The sequence below is a fragment of the Sipha flava genome, unplaced genomic scaffold (genome assembly GCF_003268045.1).
Source record: "Sipha flava isolate LNK unplaced genomic scaffold, YSA_version1 289_pilon_pilon, whole genome shotgun sequence".
In the NCBI taxonomy this organism is placed as follows: Eukaryota; Metazoa; Arthropoda; class Insecta; order Hemiptera; family Aphididae; genus Sipha; species Sipha flava.
The window spans coordinates 124,365-150,315 of NW_020272960.1; the positions used below are offsets into that span (position 1 = coordinate 124,365).

The 25,951-nt window shown below is 34.3% G+C and overlaps 4 protein-coding genes across 5 annotated transcripts; all 4 read left to right on the forward strand.

Annotated features, from left to right (window-relative positions):
• Nucleotides 1–1,200: 1,200 nt before the first annotated feature.
• On the forward strand, nt 1,201–3,410 carry LOC112685713 (dnaJ homolog subfamily C member 21). The gene is made up of 2 exons (XM_025557668.1): nt 1,201–1,451; nt 1,588–3,410. The coding sequence occupies exon 2, from the start codon at nt 1,609–1,611 to the stop codon at nt 3,358–3,360; it is 1,752 nt and encodes a 583-aa protein (XP_025413453.1). The 5' UTR covers nt 1,201–1,451; nt 1,588–1,608; the 3' UTR covers nt 3,361–3,410.
• Nucleotides 3,411–5,403: 1,993 nt separating this feature from the next.
• Nucleotides 5,404–8,784, forward strand: LOC112685758 (zinc finger MYM-type protein 1-like). 2 transcript variants are annotated; one of them, XM_025557732.1, is made up of 5 exons: nt 5,404–5,444; nt 5,564–5,702; nt 5,764–5,910; nt 6,061–6,207; nt 6,430–8,784. In XM_025557732.1, exon 5 carries the CDS (start codon nt 6,441–6,443, stop codon nt 8,691–8,693), a length of 2,253 nt encoding a protein of 750 aa, XP_025413517.1. In that variant the 5' UTR covers nt 5,404–5,444; nt 5,564–5,702; nt 5,764–5,910; nt 6,061–6,207; nt 6,430–6,440; the 3' UTR covers nt 8,694–8,784. The 2 variants fall into 2 exon arrangements, with proteins under 2 accessions (XP_025413517.1, XP_025413516.1); XM_025557731.1 differs by having other exon boundaries at nt 5,564–5,910.
• Nucleotides 8,785–9,408: 624 nt separating this feature from the next.
• On the forward strand, nt 9,409–20,097 carry LOC112685759 (tubulin beta chain-like). The gene is made up of 8 exons (XM_025557733.1): nt 9,409–9,594; nt 14,778–14,889; nt 16,197–16,322; nt 16,417–16,814; nt 18,317–18,502; nt 19,278–19,417; nt 19,488–19,749; nt 19,814–20,097. The coding sequence occupies exons 1-8, from the start codon at nt 9,538–9,540 to the stop codon at nt 19,889–19,891; spliced, it is 1,359 nt and encodes a 452-aa protein (XP_025413518.1). The 5' UTR covers nt 9,409–9,537; the 3' UTR covers nt 19,892–20,097.
• A 1,901-nt stretch (nt 20,098–21,998) lies between these two features.
• Nucleotides 21,999–24,814, forward strand: LOC112685728 (zinc finger MYM-type protein 1-like). Its single transcript, XM_025557694.1, has 4 exons — nt 21,999–22,891; nt 23,127–23,327; nt 23,465–24,034; nt 24,107–24,814. The coding sequence occupies exons 1-4, from the start codon at nt 22,666–22,668 to the stop codon at nt 24,247–24,249; spliced, it is 1,140 nt and encodes a 379-aa protein (XP_025413479.1). The 5' UTR covers nt 21,999–22,665; the 3' UTR covers nt 24,250–24,814.
• Nucleotides 24,815–25,951: the final 1,137 nt, after the last annotated feature.

The window sequence follows — 25,951 nt, forward strand, 5'->3', positions numbered from 1 at the left end:
AATTTATAACATAACAAATATAACAAAATTAGGAGTGTTGGACCTTTTAACATCAAATTAAATCAACAAAATATTTAAATATATAAAAAAAATATCATTATATGTTTATAAAACAGTTTAAACAAATAATAAAATAGAAATGTTGAACCTTTCAACATCAAATTCAATCAAAAAAATATTTAAATATAAAAAAACTATTATTTTTTGTTTACATAACAATTAATTACAAAATACATTTCCATATTTTGTGGGGTCATGTTGGTTCTTTTTTCAGTTAATATAATTTTGTAAGTACTAAACGACCGTTCAACGTCCACAGATGTTATAGGTGCATATTTCACACAAGTATTCATCGTGGGTGTAAAATTTGGGGGTAAAAAACTTTCTTTTTTCCCGGACTTCAATTACATAATTTAGATGCCAATAAATATCGTAAATATATATTAATTAATATAATTAATATATATAATAATTATTTTCTAAAATATTTTAAAAATTGTAAATCAATAATTTTTTGTATAACAATAAGTTAATTGAAGTCATGCTTAATTTGTTTTTATTTAGATCACATTTACTTATGTACACTAAGTGTAAAATTATATGAAATTCAAGTTTACGAAAAAATATGTTCTTAAACTGACTAATAAGAGATTTTAGAATACAATAATAAAAAAAAAAAATTCACTTTAAAAATTGTAATTATCAGTAATCAATTAAATTCAATATAACAAAGAATAATAAGTATTACAATAAGACGGAGGTAAGTACCGAGCATATACTTTATAAATACTATAATTACTTATTTCTATTAAATAAATAAATTATAATACAAAATATATAATAAACAATGATTACGACGCGATAGTACGGAAACAGCTCGGCCTATTTGTCTTCGCCCGTCGCGCATCGGATATGATATTCTTATCTAATAAGTAATAGAAAATTATCTGTTTCTCCCACCCGACGCACACCAACATTGGTTCGATACGAAACTATACGGGATTATTTTATAAATATCAATTTAAATAAATTTATTTCTTTTATCGCTATCTACCGGCAGTTATATTCTACGCCTTCGAAAAACCATCCAGTGAGCTATCTATACTATCTATAATCAATGATAGTAGTTACTTATCTAGTGTAGTATAGAAGTCTGTGCTTTGAGTATCAATTTATTATCAATTATATTATGAACAGTGCATACACCACAGACGTCAATAACAGTATATTATTTTTTTTTCTTATCCACAATGTTTGGTGGTTTGATTATTGTTATCAAATCAAAATCATTTCCTCGAACTTTGATAACCATCGTTATTTTCTTGTTTTGTAAGCTAGAAACTTCGGAAGACCGAGTAAAACGCCGGTCGTACATTTGCACAGTTACAAATGTGTCTAGATGAAAAATTGTAGTTATTGTTCGTAAACATTACATTTCATAGCGACAATTGGTAAGTGAAGTGCAAACTGTGAGAACATTTTATTTGTAAATGTTGATTTTCTTTACACGTTCTTGTACGAATTTCAATGTTTTTTCTATTTTCCTCCATATCACATCGTTTTATTTATGTTCTTATCGATTTTCAGTCATATTTTTCACCAAGTACTATGAAGTGTTTCTACGAAGTGTTGGAAGTATCTCGAGACGTGTCTGCTGATGAGTTGAAAAAATCTTACAGAAAATTGGCTTTGAAATGGCATCCCGATAAAAATCTGGATAATATTGAAGATGCTAAAGAACAGTTTCAGTTGATTCAACAAGCTTATGAAGTACTCGGTGATCCACGTGAACGCCAATGGTATGATAATCATCGAGAGTATATTATTAATAGTGGTGACACACCTGTCAATGAGCTCAACCTGTTTAAGTATTTTTCACCTTCATGTTACAAAGGATTTGGGGATGATGAGAAAGGGTTCTATTCTGTATATCGCGAGGTATTCAATACTATATTAGTTGAAGAAAGTGTTTATTTCGAAATAGATCCTAATGAGATTCCAACATTTGGCCAATCAGACAGTGACTATATGGAAATTGTTCGACCATTTTATAACTTTTGGCGTGGTTTCAATACGCACAAACCATTTGGATGGTTAGATCAACATGATATTCGACAAGCGTCTAATAGACGCATTATCAAATTAATGGAAAAAGAAAATAAGAAGATTCGTGACAAAGCTAAGAAAGAACGTAATGATGAGATACAAGCATTAATAGAGTTTGTATGTAAACGTGATAAACGAGTTAAAGCATATGCTGAGACTCTTAAGTTAAAATCAGCTGAGAATAATAAACGAATGGAAGAAGCTAGACGAAAAAGGATTAAAGATAAACAAAAAGAAATGGCTAGTTATAAAGAATCTGACTGGTCAAAATTTTCCAATGTTGAAGCTGAATTAAAAATAATCGAGGAAAGCCTTATTACCGAGTACGGAAGTAGTGAAGAAATTGAGTCAGATGATGAAATGGCAAATTGCTTATACTGTGTGGCTTGCAATAAAGTATTTAAAACAGAAAAAGCTTTTCAAAATCATGAAAAGTCTAAAAAGCATAAAGAAAATATTGAACTAATCAAGGTTGAGATGTTGAATGATGACGAAATGCTTAACAACGAAGAGCTCGATGAAAACAGTAGTTTATCTAATGAAACTGATCAAAGCAATTCTAGTGTTGAAAGTGTTGTAGATGATGCTGATTGCGATAGTTCTAACGATAGCAAAGAAGAGTCATGTGATAGTTCAAGTAGTCAGGTTGACGAACTAGTAGAATTTTATAATAAAAAGTCCACGAATATTGATGGATTAAATAAACAAAATCGAATTGATTCAGATGATGTACTAGAAGCTGATTTGAGCAGTGAAGAAGAAATACCTAATATCAGTGGAAAACCGAGTAAAAGTAAAAAGAAACACTCCGTATCTGTTGATGAAGTAAATGTGTTATATTGTTTGACATGTGATCAGTCTTTTAAAACAGAAAAAGCTCTGCGCAATCATCGATCATCTAAAAAACATCAAGATAATGTTGTGTTGATTAGTGCTAAAAAAACTGAATGTGATGATCATTGTCCTGTTGGTGATGACAATGAAAATAATGTAGTAGCTGAAGATGTTGCTGAAGATGTACTAGAAGAAAGTAAACTACAGGAAGAACCTTCTGTAGGAAAGTCATCGAAAACCAAAAAAAAACAAAAAACATTTGAAAAAGCAAAAGTAAAAAAGTCAAATCATGCATGTGGCGTTTGTTCATCAGTATTCTCATCGAAAAATAAATTACATCAACATTTAAAGGATGCAAATCATGTGGTTTTAAAAACTGTAGTTGTTAACGAACGTAAGTGTAAAAAAAAAGGAAAATAATAAGTTAATTTTTTGTTGTGTTATTTGATTGTGTTACAATTTGTGTTATTATGGTTTATTAATTAGAAATTATATGTTTATAATTTATGTATATTAAATAGGCATAGATAAATTAATAAATGTATATTATATAATAATAATTTTGTGTTTTTAAATATTTTTTATAAAATTTCTCCTTCAATAATGGGTAATAAATCATTTTGAATGTAAAAAAAAATATTAAACATTACGAAACATGTTATTTATATTTAATTTATGTACTTCACTTATAGCAATAGATCATATACTATTAGATTTTTTTATTGTTATGGGTAACCTCAGTACATGTAATGGGTTATATGCCTATCCATTATGATATTTGAGAGGTCAAACAATGTATAACTTAATGAACGTATCATATTTAACAATGTGAACAGTTGTCATTACACGAAATGTGAAATAAAGGTGGAAAGAGTCGAGGAGGATTGAATATTATTGTTTTATACGAGTATATACAAAAAAAAAAAAGTGAAAAATCAAATTTGCATTGAAATATTATATTGCCCGCTGTGACAACTAAAATATGCATATGAACGAATACATTTAATTAATATTTTATTGATTAAATTTAAACAGTGAATTAGGTGTGTGGTGAAAACCATTACAATGAAAACACTAAAACTCTATTAATTGGTTTTGTTCGTAATAAGTTATTTATTTGTAGTCCGAATAATATTTAATGTTATATATATGTAGTTCAAGCGCGTTGATCTCAAGAGTAGTTCCTTGAGCTGCTTGAACCAATGCTCCGATGTGGAGAAGTATGATATTTTATTATTCAACGAGATTTTGCGTGGACGATGTTGGCGGTTTCGGTTTTTCTTTTTCGCTCGTAACTCTCGGAATGTGGCGGAATAACGTTTTAATTTACGAAAAAGTCCAACGAGGCTTTTATCGGCACGTCAAACGTCCCGTGCGGAACACTAGCTAAAGGGGATTGAAAAATGTGATTTTCCGTTTCTGTCTATCACACACGCAGTGTGTCCAGTAACATCAAGTGTTTAAACATACCATTTATCATTCTTAAGTACCGATCGATCTAGTGACGCGATAAGAAATCTATTAAAAAATCTGAATTCGTTCAGTCTTTTGAAAATCGACTATCTCACATTGTATTTTAACACTTTGTACTCATAATGTATAAAAAATGATTTTCGTATATTTCAGGCTTCTACTTCTTTAAACTATATTTTAAGGAATTTAAGGAGACTATATGAATAAAAATTACAGCGTCAATTCAAAATATACATGACGACGAGTTAAAATCTGTTTTTACCGACTGGTACGTTGGAATGAAAATACAATAACTAAACAAACGTTGCTCGTTGCGAGTACGATATATGGAGACGGGAAATAACCGCTTCCGACCAAATCTTTTAAAAACTAACGGTGGTTCTGTACAGTGCCGCAATAACCGGGTGTGTTGCGTGTGTTAAACACACGGGCCCAGGGCCCCAACCTATAATGGGGGGCCCAATGATAAAAATTGAAAAATATGTAGAAAGAAAGAAAATAAAACGATTTTGTTATAATAATAATATAATAATAATTAATAATGATTGGACAATAGATCGATTTTGTCTTGTACACAACGTTATCGTATATTAACGTTTCTTTTGCGACCCGTATAACATAAATTAAAAATAGTTTGGTTGCAATTGATTAAAGCGCGTCATGCGAAGGAACGCGTATTTTGACCGGCCTATATAGCCATATAGTATGAGTGTGTGACGCATCTCAATTAGGTATTGTTATTTATTTTTGTTATGTGCCACGCGGGAAAACCGCGATCGGGCTCGCTTTTATATTGCACGACGACGACGCTCGTTGAAAATGCGGGATCTTCGACAGTCTATGTTTTATATTCGGTCAATTGACAATAAGCTATCCATTTATTTAATTTTATTTACGTCTACAATAAATCATGCCGCCAAAAGCTTTAAGTGGAGCAGCTAAAAGAAAAAAAAAACACCAATAACAGTGTAATATTTTAAAAACCAATCAGAAGATAAATAATTTTTTTGAAAGCAGTCAACATAACAATGGTAAGTACAAAATTATTTCATGAATAAATATTGTTGACTAACAAGATGTTAAAATGTTAAATTATTTAATAGATATATATATATATTATAGATGATTGAAATTTTGTTATTTAATCTAGGTATTTATTAACAACTTGACTGCAATATTCATAATTCATACCTATATCATGGTCCGTGAGACTCTTTTTTTGACCTACTTAATTTAAATAAAAGGGTTAAAATTGAAATTAGATGGAAAAAAACTCAAAAACTTCAAATGTATTTATATTACTCGATATACTATTATTGTAGGTACCTAAAATTAATTTTGGTTTAATAGTTGTAGAATGTGATGTGGAACTTGAAAGTGTTGGACAAATATCTAAAAATGATTTGAAGAATATTTTAGACTCAAAAGAAGATGGACAAGACACAACTAATACGTACACTGAAAATAATAACTCTTCTGATGTTAGCACTTCTACAGGTATACACTAGCTCAAATTTATACATATGTTAATAATATTTCAGTATTGTAAAATATTTTTTTAATACCTATGTTTGTGATTTTAAGAATCTATTCAAATTCTATAATTACATTACACTTAATATAATTAAATTAATTTTGTTTTTATAGTTGTGGAATATGATGTGGGACTTGAAAGTGTTGGACAAATATCAGAAAATGAATTTAAAAGTATTTTAAACTCAAAAGAAGATGGACAAGACACAAATAATACATACACTGAAAATAATAACTCTTCTGATATTAGCACTTCTACAGGTATACACTAGCTCAAATACGTACATATGTTAATAATATTTTAATGTTGTTAAATTTTTTTTAATACCTAATATTTTTGATTTAAAAATTTCTATTTTATTCTATACTATTAATTATTATTATGTACATACTTTAATAATTTGATTTTGATTTTTTTCTATTATTACAAATGTATTACTTTTATATTATGCTATATTATAATAAATATTTTAAAACTTATAGATTTGAATAGTATGCTGAATCTCCAAGATGATTTCCCAACAGACATAGCCAAATTTCCATGGACTATTACTGATGCAAATTTAATAAGAAGTTTGATTTTATATGGACCCTGTAAGCCAGATATTAACTTTCCAGTAAATAATAATGGTAAACGTTTTTCATCTAGTTATTATTTTCTAACAACTAAATCTGGTACAAAAATTCCAAGAACCTGGCTATGTTATTCTTATAACTTAGACTGTGTGTATTGTGAATCATGTTGGCTGTTTGCTGATAGATCTTATGGCAAATTTAAGTGGGATTGGATTTATGGTATTAATGATTGGAATCACTTGTCACAAAGTATTCAAAGACATGAATCATCTATTCAACATTTGGATGCTGCCAAAATTCGTTCCATTTGGGTTAAAAATGAAACCATTGACGCTAGTTTAGAAAAACAATATACTGATGAAGCAGTGAAATGGAAGAATGTATTGAAAAGGTTGATAAAAATTATACTTTCTATAACAGCAGGAAATTGTGCTTTAAGAGGGAATGAAGGAAGCCTAAAAATTAAATGTGCCACCGAAGGAAACTTTTTAAGAACAGTTCGATTACTCGCAGAGTTTGATCCTATTCTAAATGATATTTTAAATGATGAAAATCAAAAAATTAAGTATTTAAGTTGGTCTATTCAGAACGAGTTGTTAGACATTTTGTTTACAGAGTTACGTCATTTAATTTGTAATAAAATAAGATCTAGTAGTTTCTTTTCTGTTATATTAGACTCAACTCAAGACATAACCAAACAAGACCAAGTTAGTCTTGTAATTCGTTATACTACATTAGATTTTGAAAAGAAACAAATACAAATCAAAGAGTCGTTTCTCGGTTTTTATTTACTATCCCATCATGGTGCAGCAAATTATGTAGAACTTTTAAAAAATACATTAATGAGATTGGATTTAAATATTATGAAATGTCGCGGTCAAGGATATGACGGAGCAGCAGTGATGAGTGGTTCAATAACAGGCGTTCAAAAACAAATTTGTGATATTGTACCTAACGCTATATTTGTTCATTGCTGTTCTCACAATATAAATTTGGTTTTATGTGATGCTGCTAAAAGTACTAGAAAAATACAATCATTTTTTGATACTGTGCAAGACATCTACAATTTTTTTAGCTCAAGTTCGCCAAGATGGGCTCAGCTAGCCTTTGGTGAAGAGTACGGGAATAAAATAAATAAAATAACTTTAAAAAAAGTGTGTCCTACTCGATGGGAAGCAAGACACAATGCTTTATTTTCATTAAAACACAGATTTGTTGATGTTTTGAAATCTCTTTCTAATATCCAGCTTTCAAGTTCCAAAAAAGATGAAATAAATATGGCTACAACTTTAAAAAAAAAAATGGAAAATGCTGAATTTATAATTATTCTATGTATATGGGAACCTATTTTAAAATCCTTACAAGTGGTATCAAAGAGTATGCAATCAGTTAATTTAAGCTTACAAAAAGCATCAACACAATTAGAAAGTGCTATTTTAATTATAGAAAAGTTGCGGGATCAATATGACCAAATAATAAAAGATTCAAGGGAATTATGTATGAAGTGGAATATACCCTTCAAGTTAAGTGAAACTCGTCAAAGATATGCAAAAAAGTATTTTGATGAAGTAGACAGTGATCGCCGGCTTACTACAACTGATGATAATTTTAGAGTTACTATATTTTACCCAGTTGTAGACACAACACTATTACAATTAAGAGTTAGATTTAAAGGAATGAAAACTGTGTGTAATGATTTTATTATATTAATGCCTGAAATATTAACATCAATGTCTGACGAATTGATTGTTAAGTCATCATATGACTTTATTAACAAATATAAAGAAGATATCAGTTCTGATTTCACTCGTCAACTTATTATAATTAAAGGCTATTTATCTTCCAAATTTCAAACCAACTATTTAAAAAATATGACAATTCACGATTTAGCTGATACTATTGTTAAGGAAGAGCTGACATCAATATTTCCTGATGTATTTATCGGTATTATAATTTTTTTGACTATACCAGTGACATCTGCTTCAGCTGAGAGATCCTTTTCAAAGCTTAAACTTATCAAAAATTACTTACGGAACTCCATCGGGCAAGAGAGACTTTCAAGTATAGCTTTGCTTAATATTGAAAAACAACAAACAAATGATATTAACATAGAAAATATAATTGACAATTTTGCCAACAAAAAGGCAAGAAAAATGAATTTTTTAAAGTGAGTGATGTTTTTTTTTCAATTTTTTAATTGACTGTTAATGTTAATGTTTACTGTGTTCAATTTATATGTTACCTACAATGTTGATAATTATTTATATTTAATATGAATTAAAAAAGGTTACAAATTATTACATTTATTTATTTGTAAATATATACCTGTATGTGTTTTACTTATGTTAACCTTATTTTTGTTTTTATTTGTATGAGCAAAAATCCAAAGTATGTTTTCAAATTTGGAAAAATTAATTTTCAAGACAGAGGGGAGGGGGCATTAATTTTATTTGCACACGGGCCCAAATTGGTGTAGTTGCGGCACTGGTTCTGTAGAAGTACTGGTGTACTAAGTCCGTGACGACACGTGTACGAGGGACGTATGACGGTGTTGAATAGAATATGTATCGGAATTATTTTTGTAAAAACAACGAAAGCTCGTGAAAAATAATCGCACGTCGTCGAGTTTACCGTACGTGAATATTCATCGCTTTTCTATCGGTTTCCCGTTCGAAGGCAGTGTTAAGCTCTGCAGAACGAAATGAAAAACGCTTTGACGAATGCGCGGAAAAAAAAATAGCTCCACGCTAGTGTAGGCGAGTGGAGACACGGTCCTCGTGCGCGCGCACGGGCTCGTGATCGCGACTCGTGTGCGAGGTAATTTTTCCCCACTTATCTCGGCGGCGGGCTCGGTGCGGGTCACGCGGCAGTGACAAGCGGTCGTATCGCAGTGTGCAAACCATCGTCGACGGGACAGCAATCGAAGGAACGCGGCTGAAGAAAGAGAGAGAGAGAAAGAGAGACAAATAACGAGATTTTTTCAAGCAAATTTCCACGGAAATCGCCGTCCAAACCATGAGGGAGATATTACACCTGCAAGCTGGTCAGTGCGGAAATCAGATCGGAGCCAAGGTAAAACAATAGTAACAATTATAATAGCATCGAAAAAAATATGACAGTTGATGTATTGCGCGTCCGCTTTTTCTCACCTCGGATAACTAATTATCGTTTCCGACGGCTGTACGTTATCTCGTTTCCCAGTCCCTTTCCCAACGTTTTAGTTTTCAGATTTTGATAAATTTGTTTGACAATTTTCCACGCGATCCAGCCACCTCTATCCGCGCGTCAATAGTTTAAAAACACTACGTACGCCGCTTTTCGTTTTCAATCTCTCAAAATGCCTTCAAGTACAATATTATCGAGTTAATTCGCCACGGGGCCACTTTTCAGCGCCGATCATCACGGGCAGCTTCATCTAGGTTTTTGATACCGTTATTATGTCCGGCACAAAATTCATTAAATTATATTTTTCCCGTAGAAACACCTCTAAACGCAAATAAACGGTTGTCCGCGATCGTTGAAATCGCGTCCGTACGAAAATCTTCTAACGTGTCCACGTTACCTTAGCCGAGAGTCAAATAAATCCGTCTGTCACTAGATTTTCTGACACGGCCGAGGACAAAGCCTTCGCGCATCGCTGTATTCGTGTGTTAGTGCACCGGAAACCCACGTTAATCGATTCCCGGGGAAGATTCGTTTTCGCGGGGAAAATAATCAAATGTTCATATGGTAATTAATGCGTATACGTTCGGACGTTTACTTTCATGTATGACGTGTGGCAGTTGTACACCTATCGTGGCGTTAGCTGTTCGTGCGGAGAACCGAAGGCTGCGATGCTTCATTGTAGCCGCCGTCAAAATCGACATTCAATTCGGTTTTTGTCCGTTCTTTTGATGATCGGAAACTAATTATCATAACAGCAATTCGTACGCGTGCGTCTACTTAGGTATGCCGCCCTACGTTGTATTATTGTTGTACCGCCTGTAAACTGTTTCGGCAGCCGTCGAATGAAACGAAATAGAGACAAAACAGAAATTATACATCTTGTACACATAGACAATCGCTAACAATGTTAACAATCTCCCGGGCTCGTTGTTATATAGTGAACACGTGCACCTACCCGTTTATTAAACCGGTAGAAGTTGATGATGATGATGATGATGATGATAACGATGATGGCTATAATAATAATTATAAAATTACCATCGTCTCGTTCGGTTTCGACGAAAAAACCGGACGGGCAATAGTTGCGATTATAATGTAGTGAGCAATAACACTTGTAATAACTGTACATTTCAGACGTGACGATTTACCGTCCACAGTCCGCCACCGTAATGATATGCACGCATATTATAATAACGTGTCGATGTTGGTAGCGTTCCAAAAACTTTTCGTACGGTATATTTTTAGAGGCGTCCCGGGTATCGCGTATCGTCTTGCACGACGACATTCTCGATTTGACAACGCGTAAATCGTACGGAGGCGGCAACACTTACATCGTTTGTGGACCAGCCGCTCCCGTTATTTCCAGCCCGGCCCTGTGCCTATCGTCGTCCCGTACCCGTCCGCGGACGTCGCAAGTGCCGCTCTGGCGCCCGGTCACGGGCGGGATCGACGAACCCAAACGTCTATCGATCCCGTCCGTCCGACTCCAGGACCCGCAGTGCGGTCAAATCGGACGAGCGTAGGTAATCGTATTGCGTATCTTGCCCTAGGATCGCGTTTTCGACCTACGGCCCATGAACGTTCGAGATGTTTTGCTTCGAAAACCCTAAAAAAATAATAAATGTCATCCAGATACAACAGAAGTGTTTTACTGTGTTCACTTTTGTTTACCGGGAATGATAACTCGCGAGGTCCAGCGGCGTCCAGTGTCGCGCTGAGCGCTAACAAATAATCGGTAGTCCACTTCGGGGCGAAATCACGTCTTGGTGAAATTAACAAGAATCACGTGACTGACGACGTAGGACCGTCTCTCGCGGTTCGCAGAGCAACCGCCCTAGCCACGCGTCCGGTTTCCGTACCCTTGCAAGTGCACACGCGTCACTTGTTGAATGTGATTTCCAAATGGCGCGCCTATCCTATACGCGTGTACATTTTATCGGTAGTCCTGGGTGCAAAATTTGCGCAAGTTTTTCGCAGTTGAATATTTTTGCAATCGTTCAGAGCAGCTCGCGATAAACTGTTAAAGTGCGCCTTTTGACGAGAAAGTGTGTTCGGATGCTCAAAACGATTGCGTTCAGTTCGATTGGCGTACAGTAGTAAAACGTATACAGCAGTCACCAACGGGTCAGGTTAATACACAAAGTGGTAAATTGGTACCCAAGTCGAGTCCGGTAGCGATTGCGGAAAATGTACAAATCGATGGTTAGTTATGTAGTAACAGCAGACAGAAAGCGCGCACGTATGACGCTTAACGTTTTTGGTGCCGAAACGAAACAATCGTAATTTTTTTATATTATTTGCATACACACATTCGACGCACGCGCGCTACAAATGTGTACACACCTCACGCTTATCGCGGTTGTTTCAACACGTGCGCACAAAAACCGTACGGGTTCGGACGCATCACGTAGGCATACGTAACATGTTTACATAAATTCGAACGTTGTATAAACATTAATGATTATCATCTCGTGTGCTGTGTTTTAAACGTAGAGGAAAAAATATTGAAAAAATATTGAGAGACGGACACGCGTTCATCGCGTAGTCGACTGTCCCTTGTACGACTTCGTTGAACAGTACGACCGTACACGTTTTACTTCGATTCATTTTTCAGCAACCGTTGAACATTGCATTTCATCGAACCACACGTCATGAGTTAGTTACGTCCTCGCGATTACCAACCTAATTACGTACACTGTGCTTGTACTTAGAATTGTATTAGGATTTTTTTTCCAAGAATTTTAAGGCTTCGAACATCGTGTTCTGGAGGTCGTATTGTGTGCGGTTTTCACTCCTGCAACCCAATGTTTAACTTGTTCTTCGCGATCGTGAGAATTCCCGAGGAATAATAACGATCGATCGGGTGGTACAATAGTTATGTTTTCAAACGTTAAAATATTGTAACAAACATTATGTATGCGTTATTGGTTTTACACGCGCACGCATATTATGTAAATCGGGTTAAAAGTCATACTTATTTTAATACTTACCTTACCTTACCTTACCACTAATAATATTTACGTTTGTCGATTATATTTTAGTAAATAATCAATGATCCCATTCTAAACAACGTTAATATTCGGTTAGAATTCACCAAACTTTTTTCTATGCGTGGAAAAAATGTTTATAGTAATACTCGGCAGTTATTCGAAAATCATCGTTTTATGTAGGCATAAAACGATTGCATGTTTCGTTTCAAGTCGTTACTCGTCGATGATTAAAACGATATTAATATCATACGACGAATTAACACTATTGTGAATATTTTTATCGTCAGCAATAAGAAATGTATAATATTTTTATTATAGCGTGTATGTTTATAAATTAATTTAAAAAAATAAAATAGATAAAAATCGTCAAAACAATATCGATGCTCTGTATGGTGTATTCGTAACGGCTTATTGATAAACAATGAAGTGTTCTCTAATATTAAAAGTGACATCGTGTTTTCAACATCTACCGAGCACTTACTCACACACGAATGAATGAAGTATTAATATGCCGTATTTAATTATTATTTACTGATAGTCCACGGCATCGCGCCATACTACATTTTATAACAATAATATTATAATTTAAAATTGAAAAATAAACCATGAAACACGTATTAGAGCCATTTGAAGCATGGGTAGTCTACTCGTAGGCCGAGAAGGCAAAGGTGCAGTTGATTCTCGGGCCCTCTATAATGTTAATAAAAATTATATATACTCGTACATGAAATATAATATAAAAATATAATAATAAAACATCGTTAATTGACTTTTAGAATATTTTAATTGAGGTGAATTGAACCCTATTAACTAAAAATATTTATTGAAATGTTATAATAAAATAGATCCAGTTGATTAACTCTCCGGGTCCCTCGATACTCAATCTGCCTCCGAGTTGAACTATGTAAAATTATATTTTTGTCTCTTATTGAAATCATTTTTCGCCTGGTGTGATATGCATGTACTGCAATGCATTATTACGTGTATTTGCGAAAATGGAATCCATTGGGTTTATTATTCGGAAATACTCATTGATACAATCCGTACGTATATGAGCTTGAATCATGTATACGATTATTGTAATATTTTATGATTAGTGCTGTGTTTATATAGGAACCGAGAAAATCGCCGAGCCCTTAAAAATGTGCTCGGGAAATTTTAAAACTTAGTGATGTCCGTCTGAACTATAGATTATTATTTAGACTGGTGCACACGGCCTTATAACAAAGTTTTTGGAAAAATCATCTCGGCCTAAGTACTTGGACTAGATTGGAGCGAGGAAAAACTCATTTTTGACGAATACATTTTGAACTAATTACTACTATCACAAAAGACATAATATCGGTTAGCCGAAAGAGTTTTTATAACTGTATTCGAGTTTAATTGTAGAATAATGTGTTGTAGTGCCTATACAAAAAACTTGGATATTTATTGCAAATATTTATACGGTTTTTTTTTTGTTTTTGTTTCGCCCGCGGTCGATTTGGAAAACGGATGTCTTTCGGTTATTACATAACCCAGACATCCAGTATGGAAAAAAATCAACCCAACGAACGCGTACAAATGTAATGACCAGCGGGCGCATATAGGCCTAAGCAGTGCGTTGACTGCGTTGGTTACAGACCGGAAACAGACGTTTTCAAATACAGCGATTAAAAATTGTTTAACGATTTCCGTTATTGTATAATATAAGCCTATATAGGTATTGACATTTCAGTTAAAAATATTCAGCATACGATTTATTATGGACGTAATCGAACTACAAAGGTGCATCGACGAATTGTTCTTAAAATTAAAACCACGGCGTTTGACGCGTGCACCTGCATGTTCGATAAAAATATTCTAATCGTGGTGTGAACCGTAAATGTAGATATTAAATATAGTTTAGTCTCGAGTACATGTATAGTACACTCGTACGTTTTATATTAATTGTTTTTATGATAATTTATGTTTGTGCAATACACTTTAGACTATTACCATATGTGTTGCCTATACAGTACATGTGATCGGTGTAACATAAATATTTATGACACGGCTGGTATAGTTCAACTATAGTGCACATCGCTATAGCTGTATTTTAATGATACATTTGTTTCGTAGTTTTGGGAGATTATTTCGGACGAGCATGGTATCGATCCATGTGGAGCGTATCACGGCGACAACAATTTACAACTGGAAAGGATCAATGTCTACTATAATGAGGCGGGAACAAGTAAGAAAATCGTGCACTTAGCTTATTAACTAGTGGTGTATTTAAATTGAACGAAAGTTTTTCAAAAATTCATATCATCATTTATATTCTTCTCTCGGTGCACAACTTAAGGATTGGCTTTGCAATTACCATTCATCACATCACCAGCTAACCTCTTCAATTCTCCGAATGAATTTCTTTACATACAGTGGATTCCGCTTAATATGAACAAGTTGGGATCAAATCCATTTGATTACATTAAGCGGTTGGTCGTATAAATCGAACTTAATTAAAAACCAACAGCATTTTTAAAGTTGAAATTTTAGATGAATAATTATTTATAATAATAATTAATACTATTATCTTAGAACGTATAATTTTTCAGCGATTTTACGTTTACAAGTGCATAGAGAAAGAGATTTCACTTTTCCAAAATCGTGATTTTTTTTCTTTGAGATCTTTCCGATTATGATCGCGTTGAAATGCGCGGTGAAACTAAAATGATTGTGGTTGAGTTAGGGAAAAAAAACTATAAGTTTATCTCTTTATTTAATTACTTTTTTTGTTCTTGATACATTTATGCACATTCAATTAAACTCACAATAAAATCCTACTAAAAGTTTAAAAGTTAATGATTTATATTACTTATGATAAAAACAGTCTCATAGATAGGATGTATTAGTTGTTAATATATATATTCTAAAGCTATGATAAAATAAATAATACCTACATAAACCGGACCGTGTTAAATTATACGGTTTTATTTTCCTTTTTAGTATACATTGGATTTTGGACTAGACCATTTCAACTATATTACACGGATACCCATATAAACCGGTGCCCATATTAGTCGGAATCCATTGTATTACATAATACATTTTTGATAAAATATGTTCTTAGGTTAGGTCTAGGTCTTGCTCATTACTCATTCATTACTGAACATAATTAACATGAACATACGATTAATTATGTTCTAACGTGACATCTCGAAACTTTTAAGAAGCTTTTGTTCAGCTTTCTTCAGCATTCGAATTTCGCATCCATTTTTAGTGCCTAACTCTATACTTTTATAACTATTCCTTCATTCTTACTATAATCATGGTTTCAGAATACAGTTCGATAAATTTATCAAATATATTACATTAATGGAGATTCCAACTTATGCACTTTTATCATATGAGCATCGTTCGAAACGATGACCTTAAAAAATACAATTGTCCGCAGCGTAAATAAAGCCCAGAACACCACCGATATAATATATTACACCACATCGGTATATAACCCACGTACCGCTTAAACCGTCCGTTTTGAAATCGTCATATTTGCAGATGGAAAATACGTGCCCAGAGCGATCCTGGTCGATTTGGAACCCGGCACCATGGACTCCGTACGCTCCGGACCCTTCGGACAATTGTTCAGGCCCGACAACTACGTTTTTGGCCAGAGCGGAGCAGGTATACGAATAACTGCTGCCCCGGGAGTGTCCGCGGACTCACGGAATTACAGTATGCGTGCCTGAACCGTGATAACCTGTTCCTCGTTTTCCAGGCAACAATTGGGCTAAAGGACATTACACGGAAGGAGCCGAACTGGTGGATGCCGTCATGGACGTCGTGCGCCGCGAAGCCGAGAACTGCGACTGCTTGCAGGGGTTTCAGTTGGCCCATTCGCTGGGCGGCGGCACAGGGTCCGGTATGGGTACGCTGCTGATATCGAAAATCCGCGAGGAGTATCCCGACCGCATAATGAACACGTTCAGCGTGGTACCATCGCCGAAAGTGTCGGACACCGTGGTGGAGCCCTACAACGCTACGTTGTCCGTCCACCAGTTGGTGGAGAACACAGACGAGACTTTCTGCATCGACAACGAGGCCCTGTACGACATCTGCTTCAGGACTCTGAAATTGACCTCGCCCACGTACGGCGACTTGAACCATTTGGTCTCGGTGAGCGCACTGTTCGCGATCCTCGCCCGAAAACAGTGTATTTGGTGCATGCGTTACGGGTAATGTCTCATAAAACGGGATAGTGTATACCAGGGATGGCAAATCCATAGCACGCGAACATTTTTACTATTATATATTATAGGACCTATAATATAATATAATATAAACAATTAACAAAGCAATATTATTATAATTATTATTATTATGTACCTAAACTAACCTTTTTATATTAATACATTAATTATACAATCAAATTATAATATAACAAAATATAATATTTTTAATATTTTTTTCGTAGCACGCTCTATAACAAAAAAAAAAAAGGTAATTTTGGGTACGCAGTGTTCAAAGGTTTGCCATTCTTGGTGTATACGATGTTTACATTATCTGGAAACCTCGAAAGTTTTAAAATATGGTGTTGAAGACGGATGCTGCGAGTGGATTGTACGCAACGCCGTACCAACGAATGCGTACTCGGCCAAACAGATGAACGTAGTGAGATACTCAACACCGTCAAAGCAAGACGACGGACCGTTATTTGGTCACATATCGAGGGGCGGAAATAAACTAATTTATAGAATAACAGAAGGGAAAATTGACATGTTGTGTGCATAGGGGATGTAGGGAATCGATACGACTGAGGGTTTAGGACAAAGGTGGTTGACCTCAAATAATTGGGTGAATGGCAAAGGAGAAGAAGAAAAAAAGGGAAAATTGAAGGTAGAAGTGACCGATGACGCCCAAGAACTTCATTTGTTAAACACAAATGATTTCCGATGCCAGACTATCAAGCTGCACTGAATTGAAGAGGTTAGCTGGAAACAGAGAAGAGTAGAGAGCGCACATCCGACTGCAAAACCAACCATAAGTTTTTATTAGCGAAGAAGAAGATACATTATCTTATAACTTAGTACATTAGCCGGTGTGCCGTGAAAATTTGAAATATATTACTATTTAATTTAAATTTAAAAATTAAATAAATAATTTATTAGAACAATTTGAGTACGGGTGATATTTAAAATTACAAAATATACTCCTAAATTTGCATTTTCGTTTATTCGATAAGCATTTATTTTTACATTGGCCGTTTTCCACAACTTTGATCACTGGAAAGTAATTGAACATTTGCTCAAAGATTTTTTTTTGTGGATAAAACTTCTAAAATATCTATGAATGGTGTAGGACATAGAGTAAATTGATAGTCGTAGATAATGTACGAATTACTCGTGTAGTATACGGAACAAAGTTTTAGAAATAATATTTTTACTTTATCCAGGTAATTCTCATTATCCGGTTAATATGAACAATATCCGTATTGTATACTTTACCCGTAACATATACATACGTAGAACTAGGAAATCTATCTTTACATCCTGTATGTGCGTGCATGCGCTTGATGATATCGATAATAATACGTAACACACGCTTACCGAACCGCCCTGTATGCGGGCGTCATAACCTTACACCGGCCGAACGGAAGTCTTATCGTTATACCGTTTCAGGTGACTATGTCTGGGGTGACAACGTGTCTTCGGTTCCCCGGTCAGTTGAACGCTGATTTAAGAAAATTGGCCGTCAACATGGTGCCTTTCCCCCGGTTACATTTCTTCATGCCGGGTTTCGCTCCGTTGACAGCCAGGGGTAGCCAGTCTTACAGGGCCCTATCTGTTCCGGAACTTACCCAGCAAGTATGTAACCTGATCACAATTACGTAACCCATATTATTTTTGAATATTATAGAATTAACGTAAAAACAAATCTTGCACGGGAGAAGAAGCTTTGACAATTTCTAGTGTTGAATTAGTAAACGACAAGTTTTTTATGGACATGGGTTTTTATTAAATTCGCGTGGCATTTGATGTATTACTGTATTGTAACTTAATAATAGTGACTACCTATGAAAATTATCTTTTTTTACGAAAAAAAATGTCTACAACATTTAATTGTAAACGAGTCCTGGTCATTTTATATTATATATCGATAAATAAAAGATTGAATTGTGTTTATACAAGCGCATTGCTTGTTCAACGATACAGTTATTGTATTATGTAATTTATTCACACATTGTTTGATCGCTGTATCAATAGTTATCGAACCCATTAGCGAGTGACTAAACGTAATAATACGTTGTCGATATTATGTTGCTCGAAAAATCTGTACTTACGCCTAGAGGGGCAAATATAGGGGAGCTAGGAGGGAAGGAAAATAATTACCTTAATTCGGTAGATGGGTGGGCAGTCGATCAATAATCGATAGTCGATTTTCAGACATAACAATAAGCATACATCAATATGCTTATACTCGTATTACGTAAGTTAAACTCGTAAGTAATTGTACAGTATGCGAGCGCAGCTACCGATTCTTTTTTCATAGGGGAGTGTCGAATTTTTTTGTTTCCCCCCCCCTAATTCTTACTAGTTTGTGCCACTCCTCGTAACCGTTTACCGTTACTGTCCGATATAGATGTTCGATGCCAAGAACATGATGACCGCCTGCGATCCCAGGCACGGACGTTACCTGACCGTGGCCGCCATATTCAGGGGTATCATGTCCATGAAAGAAGTGGACGAGCAGATGCTAAACATCCAGAACAAGAACTCGGGGTGCGTATGGCTGCGCGGGTGATTCGTGACACGCGTAAGACCATAACGACGCCCTTGATTCTTTGCGTAGGTACTTCGTCGAGTGGATTCCCAGCAACGTGAAGGTTGCCGTATGCGACATACCACCCAGAGGCCTCAAGATGTCGGCTACATTCATCGGGAACACCACCGCTATCCAGGAGATATTCAAACGCATTTCCGAGCAGTTCACGGCCATGTTCCGGCGCAAGGCTTTCTTGCACTGGTACACGGGCGAGGGCATGGACGAGATGGAGTTCACTGAAGCGGAGTCCAACATGAACGATCTGGTGTCCGAGTACCAGCAGTACCAGGTACATGCGCCGAACGCCATGCCTCTTAGGACGTTTACGAGTTATACGGTTTTCGTATCCGCAGGAAGCGACGGCTGAGGAGGTCGAGTTCGACGATGAAGAAGTGGGCCCCGAGGAAATTAACGAGAACAAGGAGTACTGAGCCCTGTACCGCTTATCGGACCCGACTGCGAATGCGATTCCTCGTTGCGTTGGATAAATTTGTTTATGTTGTTCGTATTTTCTTTCAATTCTTATGTTGCATTTATTAAATGTTTATTATGTGTGTGTATGCGCGTGAGCGAGCATGGTATTGTTAGTAAATTTAAAACGTCCATTAAACCAAAGATGTTTTCGAATACCATTATATTACTGCAGTGATTCTCAAACTTCATTGTTCGCGGAGCCCTTATGTTCCTAAAAACGTTGGGTAGAACACGATTGCATACGTTTATCCTTTTTGGCAACACGATTGCGTACATTTGTAGATGGGTAACAAGAAGGTGGGTAAGAAAAATAAATAAACACGATTGCGTATGAAATTGTATGCAACGTTGTCAAATTTACTAATTTCACCGTATTATATCTAATAAATATAGAATACTTATACATATGTAGTACAGTCCTTTAATAGTTCATAAAAAAAATTAATAATAAAACAATAAATAAGTTGAGGATAACTAAATAAAATAAAAGTAATTATTAAATAAAATCCACAGTTTTTATTTGAATGAAATCATTGTTAATAAATTTTATGAAAATGCTTAAATTTGGATTCCTTGACATCTATAACCTACTACTTTACTGAAACTCGGAAAATACTATATAATATAACGGAAAAAACGAAATTTCGTTGTATCTGATATATTTGATATCATTAAAAATAAACATGGGTAATAAAAGCAATAAAACACAAAGTATTTATTAACTTTTTTAAGTTCTCTTGTATAGGCATGTGGTATACACCAATACCGGTATGAAAATTGACATTAACGTTTAAAGGTGCCTATACACTGCTGCGGTACGCGATACGGTATCGGTACTGTAAAGTTGCCGGTAAAATAGTTCAAATGGTTTTCATAGGCATCGCACACACCGAACTAGACCGGTCCGGTGCGCGCCTCCGTTATTATTTGTGCGGTACAATTAATAACCATGCCCATAGATCTAAATGGAAGCTTGCACACTAGTGCCATATAATGCCGGTATGGTCTCAAATATCGTACCGGAGGACGATTTCTGCACCGGTATTTTTAGAATGTTGCATGCACGATTTTTATCGTGTACTGGAACGGTAAAATTAACTAACAAATCAGTTTTAAAAACCATAGGTACTTAAAAAATCAGGGAATTTATTCTGCTGTATAGTAGATTTTATATCTACTTCATGTCTTCATCATTGTGTAGTTGGATAAATTAATTCTAATTGATGATTGATGAATGATGATTGAAAAAATGATTTCACATCCGGGAAAATACAATATCTGTGTTTTATCTTAAGTTCTTTTACAATATCTTAATTTTTAAAACGACAGTTATTTTTGAGCTTTTTTAAATTGAAATATTTTACATATCTAGTCATAAGCTCCTTAAAATTGAGATTTTGTAAATAACTTATGAGAAGATAGAGATAATTTACGTTGGAATCGATAATAGGTCAGATTAATCTTGTATTAAAGCTAATATGTAATAACACAAAATTAGTTCTGCTGAATACAGATTTGCCATGTTGTATGTTCATAAGAAGGAGACAACGCATACGGAATTTGTGATCTCCTCATTGCCTATCCGTTAATGGTAACTACTCATTACCTACCCGTATCTATAATATTCACACTTTTAAGATTATTGAATGCTATCATCTTTTCATCTGTTAATTTCAAAAAATCTAAAATTCTGGACACAATTTCTAAAAACTTATTTCTATAATTTTCCAGCTACCCTTATCAGGTACGTAATATTTAAGTACCTACAAAATTTGTAGAAAACTATTCAACAACTTTTCTTTGTTCAGTAATAAATTGTTTTTGGAATAATTAGTCTTTTTTCATTTTTTTGGTAGTTGTTTATTTTTATTATATTTATTTTTTGGATTTTATAGAATGTTTATGTAGTATGTCTATATAGTCTACAAATAATTTGAACCTCAAAGTACAACATTTATGATGTTAATATACACAGACACAGTACAAATTCACATAAAATTGTTTATAAGTCTATAAATACATAAAGTCCTTCCTAAAAATAATAACAGTTTTAATAATAATTGTAGAATCATAATACAATAATTTTAAAATAATAAATTTTAGTATCGTATACGTATCGTACCGCAGCAGTGTGTGCTTATTGTGCTGATAAACGTTCCGGTACGATATTTTTCCGTCCGGTACTCCATATTGAGTACCGGATTAGTGTGTGAACACCAGTGGCGGAGCGACCGTGGTTTTTTGGGACAAGTGTCCCAGACAAAAAATTGGTGGGTGGGTGGGTGGTTGGAAAATGTCAAAGCTGGCAGGTTTTATTTTTTCAATAGGAAAACACAGATAAGATGGTAGGTACTCGGTATCGAAAGCGACGTGAGCATTTAGCATTTTGCTGGCTGCATGATGTAATAATAATTCATACACATGTGTACATGAAAATGTATACATGTAATCGCGTATTAACGTTTATTAGACGAAATATCTTATCGGTGTCGTTAGTAGTCAGTGGTTTTCCCAGATATATATATCAATGGTGGCTTTGTAGTTTTGTATCGAGTATTGACGTCTAGCGTACATATCTGTCATTATTTATTAAGTCATCAGTGTATAGTGTGTACACTGTACTGTATAGTGTTTATGCTCTCATGACGTATTATATGTAAACTGTGATTTTTTGATTTTTTCGGCGTTTTACTAAACCTGACACAATTAATTGTTTTATTAATATCACAATATGCCTGAAACCAAAAAAACTATGACGTGCGTTTGTCGTAAACAACGAGGGAAGTTGAATAGTCCCAACTGGAAAAAACACATTGACAATTGTAAGGCCAGAAAATCTAAGTCTTATTCACAATCCATAACTTCTTTTTTCCCTGCTCCTAAAAAAGCTCGAGTTGACACCGATGATCGAAATAAAGTTGTAAATGAAGATATTTTACCATCCAATTCAACTATAAGTAAGTTCATTACTATTTATTTGAAACAAACCTTAATATTCTGGTTTAAAAAAAATAATAATTTTGTGAATTTAACATTAAGTTTTTAATTTAATATGCCAATATGTACTTAAGATATTATTTAAATTATAAAGTTTAAACACAAGTTTGTTTTTCATTATTTTTCTGTTGTATTGATTAAATATTAAATATCAATCAATAAAACAACTTAAAAGAACAATAACAATTTTTTTAGGCAATGCTACTGATATGTTTGGTGACAGTGCCTCTGTTATATTAAAAGATACTTTATTTATGGACACCAATGATCAAAATAATGCTACTGATATTATTGGTGACAGTGCCCCTGTTATATTAAAAGATACTGTATTTATGGACACCAATGATCAAAATAATGTTGTAAATGAAGTTTTTATACCACCTACTTCATCTTTATGTAAGTATATATATATGCAATATTTAGGTATTAGGTACCTATGTTTTTGTTTTGAATTTATAATACTCTTAAATAATGGACTACCAAGTGATAACTTTTTTTTGTATCTAAAATAATAATGGATTTTAATTATTTAGGTTTTGATTTATTTCCTAATGACCCAGGAAATTTTCCAGAAGTTGTGTCAAATGAAATGTTAAACCATTTAATGCAATATGGACCATGTCAACCATCTCCTTGGGAACTTCCTGGAAAATGTTTTCCATCTTCAAAAGATTTCTCAGGAGTTTCTAGAAAATTTCACCATTCATATTATAATAACGTATTACCAAACGGTTCATTTATTAAACGTGCTTGGCTCTCTTATTCCCCATCAACTAACAGAGTGTACTGTATATCTTGCAAGCTATTTGGGCTTCCTAAAACCAAAAAATTACTAATAGCTCAAAAAGGGTTAAGTAATTGGAAACATTTAAAAAAAGACCTGGAAACTCACGCATATACTAGTGAACATCTACAATCTGAAATAAGTCGTGGATTATATTCCAAAACCATCAGAATACATTCAAAACTACTTCATACCAAACATCAACAAATATCAGAAAACAGAGAAATAGTTAGAGTTATTATAAAAGTTTTAATATTTTTGGCTAGGCAAAATATTGCTTTCAGGGGTCATGATGAAACAGTAATATCCCAAAATCGAGGTAATGTGAATATTGAATTTTAATATCTAGTTTTTGCTAAATTATTTTCACTGTATAAAATGATTTGTCTAGGTAATTTCATAGAACTATTAAAAGTTGTTGGAGAATATCATGGATCACTTATGGCTCATTTAGATAAAATTTGGTCAACGGAAAGAAATCGAATTACCTTTTTATCCCATGAAAGCCAAAATACCCTTTTAAATATTTTGTGAAATCAAGTGCGTTTTTCAATAGTTAAAGAATTAAGGGATGCTGAATTGTTTGCAGTAATAATAGATACCACATTTTACTCTTATTATAGTCCATAGTAAAATAAATAAGCAATAAAATTTTTTTTATCTCTATAAGAAATTAATTTGGGTCTGAAAGGGTTAACGTTTTCAACGTTATCAATTCAATGAGCGGTGTTATCAATGCTATCAGTGGAAAATGAGAGGGAATCCTGGTTAATACCAACAATTAATTAGCTAACCTGAGATTTACTAACTTCCACTTATAAACTGGTGGTGAAACTGTAATAATGATAACTTGGGGTTACTGATAAACTCAGAGTTAATTAATCTCAACTTTAATTCTTTAATGGTGAAACCGGCCCATAGAGTCGTTAGTCGTTAGTCGTGTTCGCTATCGTAATTCGAATAATAATAATAAATGTGAAAGATGCCGAAAATTAAGCCGTCCGATCGTTGTCGTTTTCGTGTGTATGTACAAGAATTCGGTGAAAACAATTAATAATTATTAATTAACATAAAACATTTTTCAGGCTAAAAAAAAAGATGAGCGAAAAGACAAAAAAGTTTTTTTTTTATTGTATATATTTAAATATTTCTTTTATAAGATAAATTTTTTATAATGATGAATTTTTTATAAATTTGAAGTTTTAATAACATTTTTAATGTTTTTAGTGCATTTTTTTAATATTAAAGCATTTTTTGAAGGCATAAGGTCGTATTTTTTAAGGACATTTTTCTTATTTTTTAAGACATTAAAGTCCGTTCCCTGGTGATTATGATTGGTTACACGCGCCTAGGAAGTAGGGGAGGTATACGTGAAACTTTCCGACTAGTGAAAGCCAATGCGATTAGATTGCGTGAATCATCACGACACGCGCGTGTGTGCAATCAAGTAATTTTAAAAATAATACCTACATTTATAATACTATCGATGAAAAACGTCGAGTATACTTATTTGAAAATATAACGATAAAACAAATGTTTAATAGAAAAAATAACTCTGCGGCTAAATTTGAATGCTTTGGTTAACTGATTTGTAGAGGTAAACAAAAACGTGGAACGATAATTGTTACATGAATAGTGTCTGTTCACGCAAACACGGTGAAAATGTAATGACCGGGTTACAGTTGGTAGCGCCGTGTAGACAAATATGTTCGATCAGCCGAACGACCGTTAGGGGCGGTTGGCAATATTTAAAAATGTCGTTGTAATCCTGTGCATCGACGAAAAACCCGCCGCCGTTGCTCTGTTCTTTCTCTTGCCTCCGTGACGAACGTTGTCGTTCCTGGTGTGCGTCGGTTGATTTTTTCCACACGGAGTTGTCGTGCCTTGTTGGTCCACTTAGTTGACGCGGTTGTAAGGTCCATTCTTACAACAGAAGCTGCCGTTTTAATCGCCGCTTGCGAGTCGCCGTTGTTTCCGGCCACGTTCGACTCGCCATCGTTCCGGCCACGTTGTTTACGGATAGACGCTGCTCTCCGTGACAGAAAGATGTGCTCACGTGATTCCGCCATTTGTCGTTTAAGTCGCCGTTTGCGAGTCGCCGTCGTTCCGGCCTCGTTGTTCACGGATAGACGCTGCTCTCCATGACAGCAAGTTGTGCGCACGTGATTCCGCCATTTGCCCATCAAATCGCCGTTTGCGAGTCGCCGTCGTTCCGGCCACGTTGTTTGTTATTCTG

What these genes read in the sequence shown, in the direction of transcription:
- LOC112685728 (XM_025557694.1), top strand. Translation starts at nt 22,666, where the DNA reads ATGCCTGAAACCAAAAAAACTATGACGTGCGTTTGTCGTAAACAACGA. An exon ending in ACCATCCAATTCAACTATAA is followed by an intron (nt 22,892 to 23,126) that starts GTAAGTTCATTA and finishes CAATTTTTTTAG; the next exon opens with GCAATGCTACTGATATGTTT. An exon ending in ACCACCTACTTCATCTTTAT is followed by an intron (nt 23,328 to 23,464) that starts GTAAGTATATAT and finishes TTAATTATTTAG; the next exon opens with GTTTTGATTTATTTCCTAAT.
- LOC112685713 (XM_025557668.1), top strand. Translation starts at nt 1,609, where the DNA reads ATGAAGTGTTTCTACGAAGTGTTGGAAGTATCTCGAGACGTGTCTGCT.
- LOC112685758 (XM_025557731.1), top strand. Translation starts at nt 6,441, where the DNA reads ATGCTGAATCTCCAAGATGATTTCCCAACAGACATAGCCAAATTTCCA.
- LOC112685759 (XM_025557733.1), top strand. Translation starts at nt 9,538, where the DNA reads ATGAGGGAGATATTACACCTGCAAGCTGGTCAGTGCGGAAATCAGATC. An exon ending in GAAATCAGATCGGAGCCAAG is followed by an intron (nt 9,595 to 14,777) that starts GTAAAACAATAG and finishes TTTGTTTCGTAG; the next exon opens with TTTTGGGAGATTATTTCGGA. An exon ending in CTATAATGAGGCGGGAACAA is followed by an intron (nt 14,890 to 16,196) that starts GTAAGAAAATCG and finishes TCATATTTGCAG; the next exon opens with ATGGAAAATACGTGCCCAGA.